Source organism: Primulina tabacum, chromosome 11, assembly GCF_025594145.1.
Source record: "Primulina tabacum isolate GXHZ01 chromosome 11, ASM2559414v2, whole genome shotgun sequence".
In the NCBI taxonomy this organism is placed as follows: Eukaryota; Viridiplantae; Streptophyta; class Magnoliopsida; order Lamiales; family Gesneriaceae; genus Primulina; species Primulina tabacum.
Window position 1 is genome coordinate 30,617,311 of NC_134560.1, and position 12,186 is coordinate 30,629,496.

General features: G+C 35.9%; 1 protein-coding gene across 2 annotated transcripts; it reads right to left on the minus strand.

Moving 5' to 3' along the window:
- Positions 1-1,522: 1,522 nt before the first annotated feature.
- LOC142518689 (DEAD-box ATP-dependent RNA helicase 50) lies at positions 1,523-11,779 on the minus strand. Of its 2 annotated transcripts, none has more exons than XM_075621488.1 (8): positions 11,570-11,779; positions 10,321-10,808; positions 9,334-9,528; positions 8,444-8,631; positions 4,345-4,558; positions 3,298-3,429; positions 3,014-3,189; positions 1,523-1,881 (listed from the first exon to the last, which is right to left on the minus strand). In XM_075621488.1, exons 1-8 carry the CDS (start codon positions 11,688-11,690, stop codon positions 1,644-1,646), a joined length of 1,752 nt encoding a protein of 583 aa, XP_075477603.1. In that variant the 5' UTR covers positions 11,691-11,779; the 3' UTR covers positions 1,523-1,643. The 2 variants fall into 2 exon arrangements, with proteins under 2 accessions (XP_075477603.1, XP_075477604.1); XM_075621489.1 differs by having other exon boundaries at positions 11,576-11,776.
- Between the last annotated feature and the right edge of the window lie 407 nt (positions 11,780-12,186).

The following is a 12,186-nucleotide window of genomic DNA, read 5'->3' on the forward strand; positions in this document are numbered from 1 at the left end:
TAGATTTTTATTAGGAATAATTGAATTGAAGTTTGATTGATACAATTTATTCGTCAATTGGGAAAGGGGGAATAAAACACGTAAGTGTTCTTAGCCATTAAATAATAGGAATTCATGAAGTTAAATACAACCAGAAGAATTATTGTAGAAACTTAGTGAAATCATTCCTCTAGATATTCTCTCTCATAGTTATTTCTCCAGTCGGTGATCAAATTAATTCATTGTTTTCAATTAATTCGTTCAACAAACCAATCTGGTTATTGATTTTTCTAGATAAAGTCTTGACTATTTTAATTATAAGCATTGATATATATTTTATTTACACTTCTCGTGGGATCGACACTTGCACTCAAAAATACATTTTACTATAACTTGACGTCGTGCGCTTGCGAGCAATCAAGAAAACACGCAACACCTGTGATACTATATGAAGATAATGCTGCATGTATTGCTCAAATGAAAGAAGGATACATAAAAAGTGACAGAACTAAACATATTTCTCCTAAGTTCTTCGCATTCACCAAGGAGCTTGAGAAGAATAAATATATTGATGTTCGTCATATTCAATCAAGTAAAAACTTATCAGATCTCTTCACAAAGGCACTTCCTACGATAATATTCAGAAAGCACATATATAATATTGGGATGCGCAATCTACGAAATTTGTGAAGAATTGTTCATGTCAACATGAGGGGGAGTTTACGTGACTGCACTCTTTTTTCCTTACTATGGTTTTTATCCCAATGGGTTTTTCCTAGTAAGATTTTTAACAAGGCAGTACAAAAACACGTAATGAAGACAATCATTGTTTTATGATCATCATCACAAGGGGGAGTGTTGAAAATGTGAAAAATTTTTGTGTTGAAAATTATAATGTTGAATGTTGAAAATGAGGTAAAATTAGGTGTTGAATGTTGAAAATTAGTGTGTGATGATGTATGTAATGATGAAATTGTTTTTGGATTGTTTTCCAAAGAAATCCTATAAATAGGTCTCCATTTGTAATGATTTGAGACAATTGAGTTGAGAGAAAAATATTACAAAGTTTGTATTTTGATAATTTTGAGAATTTGAGATTTTTATTTTTTACCATAAATTTTTATTTTTTCATAACATTTATCATATAATTTGCATTTTTTCTTCTTTCAGTAATCATAAAATTAATTTGTATTTTTACTTCTGCAACTTATATTTTTTTTCCATTTTTGCTCTTTTCTTATAGAAATCCGGCATGTCAACCGGAAATTACTTGTGTGGAGAAAGCTACATGATATTCTAAAAGAAATCACGACATTTACAAGCTTTTTTTCTAAAAGTTCACGTCAGAATCCACGTCCGTGACAGCTAACCATAAGCCCATTCTACCAGAAACATACATGAAGCATTTGGGATACCGGAAGGATTATTTGCAGGTATGCATCAACAAGTGACACAACGAGAGAGTCTAATGTAGATTATGGAACATAAAAATGGAGACAGAGGGGGTTTTGTCGCGAGTTGGTTAAAGTTTAAAGCCCGGAAATTTCTGAAAATAGAGCCACATATCTCAAAGAAACGTAAACAACAAAGAAAATTTCCAAAAGGCTAGAAGTCCAAATGAACTCTAAAAATTCGTAATGAAATGATACAGGTTCGTCACTAATCTACTTCATTAATTCATAAGCAGATGGCACATCGTGCAAAGGGTGCCCTTTCATATTTCTTTCAATTATCCTCCTTGCAAGAGAAACTTGCTTACCAACAGCAAACACAAAGGCCTTCCCCTTGCCTCCAGCACCTCTGGCTGTTCTTCCAACACGACGCACGTATTCACTAGGGTCCCGGGGAAAATCAAAGAGCACTACGTGATCTACACCTGCAAAGTCAATTCCTCTGGAAGCTCTGCGAACCATGGCAAAAGGAGTTGATGGATAAAGAATATTATAATCGAATAAAATTTGATGATAAATTATGATGTAACTATCATTGATATGAATGTCTATTGTGATTTAGTTTTAGGAAAGATTTTCAACACAATTTTCACAACATATTCGCACCTATATGAAGAAATAATGATTGTAACCAAACTAAGAGATATTAAAAGAATTTTAACCATCTAGAGGTATCTAAGTGGATATAAGCTTTGTAAGTGAACCATATGAATCTCATTTTGTGTTGCGTACTCTATCCAATATATTTACGCCTACTAAAAATTCCAACACCGCATTCGGAGCAAGAATCCTGATCTAGGATTGCCAATCTCATGCCACCTAAAAATCTTTAGTGCGGGATTTCATAACGAATTTGTTGTGTTTTAAGTTGAATACTTCAATTCAGATTTCCTGAACAACTTGAAGGGAGTTTTAGATATCAACGATTATATTATAGAATCACATAAGATATTATTATGAGTTTAAAACATCTTTTATATGATTTTATTGTTATTTAGTCACAATATTATTTTCTACCATCACAATCTATTTTCACCTATATAAGATGACGATCATAATTTAAACTAAAAGAGATCAAAATAGTTTTAACACACCGGTCCACAGGTCATAATATAGACCTTTATGAACAAACCACAGAACATCTGTTATGTTGAATGCAAGCTCATTTCAATACATCCAAATTTCTATCACCGTTTAAAATCTCAAGGAAATCAATTATGTTAGGGTTAATTTCACTTAACATTCATGTGTTATACCTCATAATACAAGAGGGTTAAGTATGTGTTGCATATAGATAGAGGACTTAACCTTCATGTGTTATACCTTGTAATACAAGAGGGTTAAGTATGTGTTGCAAATAGATAGAGGAGACAAATGATGCAATTAAAAGCATAAGGGAGGTTAAGCTGGGTTGAGGAATAATTTCAAGGGAATTAAGTGGATTCAACTCATATTTTCAATTAACTTCATCTATTTGTTATGGTTATGGGAGAACTAGAAATATCTCCACAGCAAAAATGGTACAGTACAATGAAAGAGAGTGTGGGATATTACCTTAGGAAGAAAAAAAAACAAAAACATACCTATCAGTGCAAACCAAGAACATGGAAATGTTCTCTGATGGAGAGCTACAAAATTCTTTTATGTTCGCAAGTCTTGACTCTTGTTCTAAAGCAGAATGGAATGGCAAAACTTTCGAGCAGATTTCTTTTCGATCAAAGCGTTTTAATACGTTTTCAACTTTTCTGCACGTTTCTATCTGCAAATGGTAAATGCAACAACTATGTCAGTAATAATAATATATCAGAAACACAATAAAAAGAGATAGTCAAACAATTTTTGGCCATATTATCTTGCTGATGACCACCTTGTTGCAGAATATAATTGTCTTTGTCACTGGACTTTGTTCAACAATCCGCAGAAGGGCGTTTTTCTTGTTCTGGAAAGCTGTATCAGGAGTTCTTTCCATTTTGTCATCTCCACTGCAATCCATGAGGATCTAGACATTATACACAAAAACTGTGTTGAAAGACCCATTTATTGCCCAAAACAGGTAAATTATATTGTAAAATCCCATTGTGTAATTGTAAACAATGCTTTAGCTATGCAGACTAATAATGATAGCTAATTGTGGGACAAGATAAATATAAACATGAGCTGGAATTGAACAAAGAAATAAGACTAAAAAGAAAAATACAAATCTATACAGCTACTTTTGGGATATTGATTTTAAACTAGTAACACATTGCAAATATACTTCAGTAGTAAATCTTTAGAATAAAAAATGAATCACAAAAATGGGACTGATGCTTGGCACCTAGATACCATCCCGTTGGAAGAACCGACTCGAACCCAAATTATATTCATTTATGAGAGTGATTTTAATTTAAAAACACATGCCTAAATGATATAATGTGCAGAAACATTTTCTAGTCCAACATCAAGAATAATATGGAAGTACAAGTGGCTTAACAAGTAAAGAACTAAAGACCAAGTGTTTCTTGTCAAAGAGAAATCTCACAATCAACCATTTAATAATTTTCTATAAAAACCTGTTTCAAACTCAAATAGGAAGACCAAAATATCAAATTCTAGTATTTTACCTTATTTTGAAAGGGAATTTCACAAATACTAATCCAATGTAGACTTCAATATTCACAAAAAACTCATTAACTGAAAAATCATCCAATAATTTTTCTTTTCATATCCTTCTTCTAGATTCCATGTTAGAAATGAAACCATTCAATCACTTATTATTCACTTCACATTTATTCCTTTGCTTGGTAATTTGGTGGATTTTTCAAATAAGAATTATGGCATATAGTGAATAGAAACAAAGTATAATGCTTCATATCCTCATTTGTTTCAATGAATACCATCATATGATATAAATGAGAATAGAAAATATAGGTACCTCCTCCAGTCCAGGGCTTGTGCGATGAATACCAGGACCCATTACCACCTCACAATCTGGGAAAACTTCCACCAGTTTGTTGTATATCTCCACAGGTAATGTTGCAGTCACAAATAGGTATTGGGATGTAACAGGTGCCGAGTTTACCAAACTTTGTAATGCAATCTCAAAATCTTCATCATTATAAAGTATATCTACTTCGTCCAGTACAACACTGAAGCACATAATAAAAAAATAATCAGAACAAGCATATGCCAATAAAGAAAGTAATGACAAATGTCAAAACACGATCGTTTGATAATCTCTTCGCATTTCCCAGATGCACCAGGAAAAGCAAGAAAGAGAAAGGATATCGAAAATTTGAGGCAATGCTGCCTTAAAAACAAAAATAACACTTTTTCTCAAAAAATTAAAAAGAAACAAAACAAAACAAAAACAACACTACTATCTCATTTTTCAAGACTCTTTTTCACATCTTCATCATAATTATTACCTTAAATTCAAGTTTTTATAATTTCACAAAATTACGATATTATTATATTACAGTATAATAAAATACGGTATATTTTTACATTCCACATACCATTAAAAGGCCAACTACAAGACAAAATCTTGCACAAATTGACTGCTACAATAAATTTGGCTTTTTTCTAAAGTAAAACCAATTATACACTTCATTTCCGATAAATTTTCAGGAAACTTCATTATTTTAAAAACGAACTCCTTCCAGAAACACGAAAAAGGAAACCAAACATGCCTGAAACGTTCTTGAAAACCCTAACTAGATGTTATGACCCCAGACTTATTGAGCCCAATTATTCCAGGATTAACAGGCCCAAAAAATGAACGGATGGACAGGCCCCAAACCAAGATTGTAAACGAGTATGTTAGGAGAGGGAGGGGGAAAACACGTGAGGGAGGAATATAAAAGAAGAGTGGGGTTGGGTAGAGAGAGGCATTCAGTTATACTTTCTGTTGAGTGAGTTACTAACAATCTGCTAAGGAGGGAGAGTGATAGTAAGAGTGATAAAATCTAGGTTGTTTATCTCAGTGGAATAAAATAGAAAGTTCTTTTTTTATTTGTTCATCAAAATATCTTAATCCCATTTTCATTTGTGAGGATCATAACATTGGTCCGACCTGCCAGATACGAAGTAGCGGCGGAATACAATGGTCAGCACTCGTTCAGAAGCCAAGATGGAGAGCATGGAAAAGTCGTTGATGGGGTTGCAAGACAACATGTTACAGGTGCAGGGTAGATTGGATAAGATCGATAAGACTGTGGAGGGTTTACCGAGTTTGAGAGAAATGATGGAACAGATGATCAAGGGAAAGGGGGAAGTGGCTGCTATTAACAACGCAAGTGGATATCAGGAGGGTGTAGGAAGCGAGATGCACGAGAGGGATGAGAGCGTGGCGCGCTAGGTAGGGTGGCGAGAAGAAGTTGTTGAGGAAGTGAGAATAGCATTAAAAAAATTGAATTACCTGGGTTTGAAGGTGCGGATTTGTTAGGATGGCTAGGGAAGATGGAGGAGTACTTTGAAGTCCTTGATACGATGCCATATCAGAAAAATCGAGATGGCAGAATTATGTCTCATCAAGAGTTATTGCACAGGCGAGAGAAGGGTTGGTGTTTTAAATGCGCTAAGAGTGACGATTTTAGCGGAAGAAAGAGAAGGCGGTGAGAGGGAGTGAGTCGAGATAGAGGAAAAAAAGGAAGAGATGGTGCGGGAACCAGACCAGAGGAGACAGTGGAACCCAACGCAAAATACAACACTCTAGAGCTGTCGTTATAGTTTGTTAATGGCATAAATCAACCGCAAACCTTGAAGCTGAGGGCGAAGGTGGCTGGTCGTGAGGTAGTATCAATGGTGGACAGTGGCGCAAGCCACAACTACATTTCAAAAAATTTTATATCGGAATTGGGGCTCGTAATTGATGAGAGCGTGTGTTTTGTTGTGTGTCTTGGAGATGGGTGCCGTGTATCGTGTCAGAGGGTGTGCAGAGTGTTGGAGGTGGATTTGGGGCAATGCCAAATCCAAATTGAAGGGTATTTGTTTTAGTTAGGAGGAATTGATCTCATATTGGGAGTTGACCGGCTCCGTACATTGGGTGATGTGTTGTTGAATTGGGCTAAAATGGAGATGTGGTTTACATAACGTGATCGAACAGTAATCTTAAAAGGGGATTCATCCCTTAGCAGATCCATGGTATCCTTCAAGGGAATTGCCAAGGTAAGTGAGGTGGAATTCTGTGGAGCAGTATTACTCAAGTGGAATGACAGTGGATTATCCTTCCAGGAACCTCGTGAATTACTACCCCTTAGTAGGCGACAAGATCATGCTATAAGTATAAAAAAGGGCTATGGGCCAACGTCAGTAAGACCATATTGATGGCTCATCATTAGAAGGATGAAATTGAATGTATGGTGGGAGAAATACTCAAATCGACAGTGATACAAGTCACCAATAGTCCATACTCGAGCCCGGTTATACTAGCAAAAATAGTCCAAGCCCCGTTATAATAGTAAAAAAGAAGAAGGGAGCTAGCTTTTGCATCGCCTACTGAGCATTGAACGACATTACCATTGCTGATAGGTACCCAATACCAGTGGTTGAGGAGTTATTTGACAAGCTGCATGGAGCTACACATTTTACCAAGCTGGACCTCAAATCTGGATACCACCAAATTCGAGTTCAAGCTGCTGATGTGAATAAAACAACGTACAGGACACATGAAGGTCATTACGAGTTTATGGTCATGCACTTTGGTCTCAAAAACGCCCCGGCCACCTTCCAAGCAACCATGAATGAGGTATTTCGCCCTTGCGAAAATTTGTATCGGTTTTCTTTGATGATGTTTTGAATTAGAGTTAGGATTGGGAGAAACATGTGTTGCATGTGGAAGTAGTGGTGGAATTATTACAGTGAAACAAGCTGGTTTTGAAAAAAAATGCCAGTTCGGGTTGAGGCAGGTTGATTATTTGGGGCATATAATCACGACCAAGGGGTTAGAAATGAATCCTAATAACGTTGATAGTGTGATACACTGGCCGCAGCCACAGAACACAAAAGGGTTGAGGGGATTTCTTGGGTTGACAAGATATTACAGGAAATTCATCAAGGAGTACTGTAAGATTGTTAAACCACTCACCGAGCAATTGAAAAAGAATAGTTTTGGGTGGAATGACAAAGTCCAAAGAGCTTTCGAGGTGCTAAAACAGGATCTTATTACTGTCCTCGTGCTGAGAATGTCCGATTTTACTGAAGAATTTGTGGTAGAATATGATGCTTCAGGGTGGGAGTAGGGGCAGTGATTTCTCAAGAGGGCAAGACTATTGCTTTTTATAGTAAGGTATTGGCAGATCGAGTATTATCCAAGTCTACATATGAGAGAGAGTTAATGGCATTAGTGTTGGCAGTCCAACATTGGAGTCACTATCAATTGGTACATAAGTTTCTAGTGGTAACTGACCACAAGCCCTTAAGGAAATTATTACAACAACGTATAACCACGCCGGACCAGCAATACTGGCTGGCCAAATTATTGGGCTATGAGTTTGAAATAAAGCATAAGGCGGGGGTAGATAATGGGGCAGCGGATGTGTTGTCTCGAAGAGAGGAAATGGGAGGATTGAATGCTTTAACAAAAGCAGAATGGATGGTGGTAGAAGAGATTCGAGAGGCTGTGTACAATGACCCAAGGCTTAAAAAGATCAGAGAAAAAGTGGGAATGGCTCAAGCCAGCAAAAATTACTCTCTAGTTAATGGGTGCTTGTTGTTAAAGGAAGATTAGTAGTTCCTCGGACATTGCCGTGGGTTTTAAAGATGTTAATCGATTTCACAAAACTCCTATTGGGGGACACTGGGAGCCCTTCGGATGCAAACAACGATCGCAAGTAATTTCTTTTGGACAGGGATGTAGAAATATGTGTGTAAGTTTGTGTCCAAGCGTGGAGTGTGTCAAAGTGAATACAATTTAATCATGTTAAACTAGTGTTTAGGCTTGTTTTGTGAAATAACAGACAAAAGTTCCAAAGTGCAGCGAAGATATCAATTAATCATGAAACGAGAAAGTTACTAAAAACTTAAACTTGGACCTTCTAAGATTGGTTAACTGCAAAAACCCTTCCTTGATTAGAAACAAGAATCGACCTGGAGTTGCAATCAGAACATCTAATTCCTGTCTAAGACCCTCCAACTGAGTCCTCTGCCGAAAACCGCCAGTGGCAACCATAGAACGGAATGGGACGCCAGCTTTTGACAATGATCGACAATTATTTAAAACCTGACATCCAAACGAGCATGATAAATAAAAAGGACAAAGCCCAAAATGAGTAATGTCGAATTCTTAGAAGCACAAAAGCACCATTCTTAAATGAGAACCTAAAACCTTTGAGCTTCCACGATAACCTTTCAATATGCATTAGTAGTTAAAAGATAAGCAAATCTTTCACTTGTCCTATAATGCAAAAGTATCTTGCATTCCATCAGATACATTTACAGCTTTACTTACAGGTTTTGAAGTAGTACATAGTGCATGGTGATCGGACGATGAAAATGAAATATGTAAAGTCAAGTAAATTTTAATTGGCATTAATTTCTTGCAACGAACAGACAGTATACAAGATACATGTAATTAAAAGAAACATTGTTTTATTAAGGGTGAAGTCTATTTTAGATTTAAGTTTAGCCAATGTCAAGATTATGCGGCAATTTGCATCAGCATATATCATGTATAAAGGAACACATGAATTTTGTCGTTGTCGAAAACAACTTAGTCAACCGCAGCAGTGAAACAGAGATAGGAGATGTCAACAAATGGAAAACAGCATAAAATAATACAATATAACCTATCGCCTCTCCTAACATAGTAGGGAGTTCCTATCACTTGAGAAATTAATGGATTTTGGAAAAGGGAAAAGATACCTTTTCAATATTCATTGATTTAGAAAGAAAATGTGAAAGAAGTCCTATAAAACATTCTCACCTGAGAAGCCAACTCAGCGGTAGGGACCAATATAATGACTCGAGGATTTTGCGAAGCTGGTTTCCCAAATCCTTCAAGTTCTTCTTGTCTAAGACGCTGAACTAGTGGTATAAGATACGCCAAAGTTTTCCCAGATCCACTTTGATCTGCCACTATACAACTCTTTCCCCCAATAACTCGTGTAAATGCCATAGCCTGCAATAGCATTTCTGCATAAAAAATATGTATGGCGCTTTCTCAAACTAAAATGCAGGATAGTAAATATCATATATTTTTCCAGTGAAGAAAATGAAAAATACATGTCCCCATTTGCCCTTCTCATGTTTCACACAAGTAGATCTATAAAATTTCATAAAATATTGCATCAAGCCACATCAATATAAGTACTTCGCACGGAAATGTGTCACGGGCAAGGACACATGGTAGAGTTACCAAAGTGACAGTTTCACATGAAAACACATACCAATGTATCCAAGATATGACATCATACCAATCTCATTAGAGAGGAAAAGAGAGTCCTAGTTCACATTAGAATATAAGTACTTCGCACGGAAATGTGCCACGGGCATGGACCCATGGTAGAGTAACGAAACTGACAGTTTCACACGAAAATACAAGTGTGTTATAAGTTAGCAAAAGTGGCTATGCTGGAGCATTACGCATTCACAGAGGTAGGTATACCACATTGCCTTCACGTAGCAATGATCGAAGACAATACTTTTGCATCACAGAATGATGTATATTTCATTGAGGAATATTTCTTTAAGGCATGCATGACGATGTGAACAAGACAACAAAACGACGGAGGAACGTAATGATCGATGACCCAAAAACATGCCATTTTTCTGGGGATTATCGCAACTAGCCAGGTAAGGCTCAAAGAAAAGGTCTTAACAAGCTGTTCTGCACAAACTGCAGATATCATGAAAAAACATTTCAGGTTAGGTGGCCAAAAATTTGGAAAAAACAAAGATTGGTCTGGCAAACCTGAATATGTGAAGGACGTAAATACTGCAGATTCTTTAAAGATTCAATGATGGAATCACTATATCCAAGCTCCTTAAATGACAATCTGCTAAAAAAGTCATTACTGGCTTTTAAGTTTTGTTCTTTCTTCGAGACACCATAAACCTTTGACCTATAAATGTTGACTGCTTCTACATTATGCCATCCTTTTGAGGATGTCATGGGAATTTTTGAAGAAAACGCATCTCGTCTAGCAGAATGAAAATTGGAGCTGGAGGCCTTTGAAGTATCTCCTTTGATACCTCCAGTACTGGAATAACTTTGTTCATCCAACAAATTGGACTCTTCAGATAAAACACGCGGTACACGAGATGGACTACTTTCTGCTTTCTGTTGATCACCTTCAAGCTCATTGTCTAGCTTCTTTTTCCTGTGGTTTTCTTTGACAAGATCTCTAATCCTCTGCACCTTCAGCCTCCCAAAACTCCTCTTTGTTACACCTTCATGTGCTGAGGAACCGAGAAATGCATACAAGTCACCACAAAAATTTATTTTTTTCCATAATAAGATAGAAAATGAAATAAAGATCAACTCATGTTCAGACCAAAAACTTTTCACAACCCAATTTTAAGGCCACATTTATATGCTACAAAGAGTGCACACTCTTTCAAAGTCAAAAGCCCAAAGCTAAATAAGGTAAGGTTGTTTTTGGATTAACGGATTTTGCCATGCCTTTAAAAATCATCCACTTTTACGGCAATACTTGTCAGTACACTACAAAGTTTCATACTGACTTATATACAACGAATTTCTATGCATCTGCTGCAAATTTAAGTTTGGTTATTCCATTTTGCTGAAACACTAGTTGTGCCCTTCACATAATGAATCAAAACCACAGCATACAAACATGAATTTAAAGGCTATATAATACGCCCCAGTTTGTCCTCTAGAATTTTAAAATAGAAACATTATCGAAGTTTAACTTAAATAATAATAAATAAAAAAACTTAAATCACCTCAATTTCCATAGCTCTCCGAGTAAATAGTTTAATGTTACATCCACAAAAACATGAAATTGCAACTAAAAAAACCTCAGTAAGTTAACCATTTCAAAAAAAAAAAAATGACGCATGAAATTAAAATTCAGAAGATGAACTACTCAACGTAATACAACCAATACAACCACTGCACAATGAGGCAATCCATAGATAACAAGTGAATCATGGAAGATAATGAAAGACGAAAGAGAAGCAAAAAAATAAATAATAACCATTACCAAGTGATACTTGCGATGCAGCGTCGCAGACGATTCGAGCTCCACCGCGGCCGGAGAACACCGACACCGATGGACTGAGTACAGTTGGAATTTCCAGCAGACCTGCCATAGCCATTTTAGATAGGGAGCCTTCCGTTGGAATATTAAATAAAATTAATTTACAAGTAAAAAATCTGTCATTTATAATGGTTTTTTGTGGTAATTTAGGTTAATATCATCTATACCCAGCTTTTCATTTTTGGAATAAGAATAATATACTAAGGTCTCCAATTTTTGTATTTTAAGTCAATCTTCTTCTTTCGGCATATTTTCTTTTTGTTATTTGATCTTTATTTTGTAAATTCGAGGTCATTTGAGGTTACTTCTACCAAATTATAGGTTTATTTTTATAGACATTGGAGCTCGTTAAGCTCATTTAATTGGTCCATTTGTTATAAAATACAAATCTGATATTTTTTTTCTCTTTTTTGGGTGTTTGAACGTTGATAGTTAAGGATTTGATAGTGTTGTGTCTTTTATGTGTCATTTTCATTTGGATTTTACTGAAATTTCAAATTTTAGCTCAATATTTATGGTCGTTCAAGTGTTGGTTATTGGTTGCATTGGGCCCG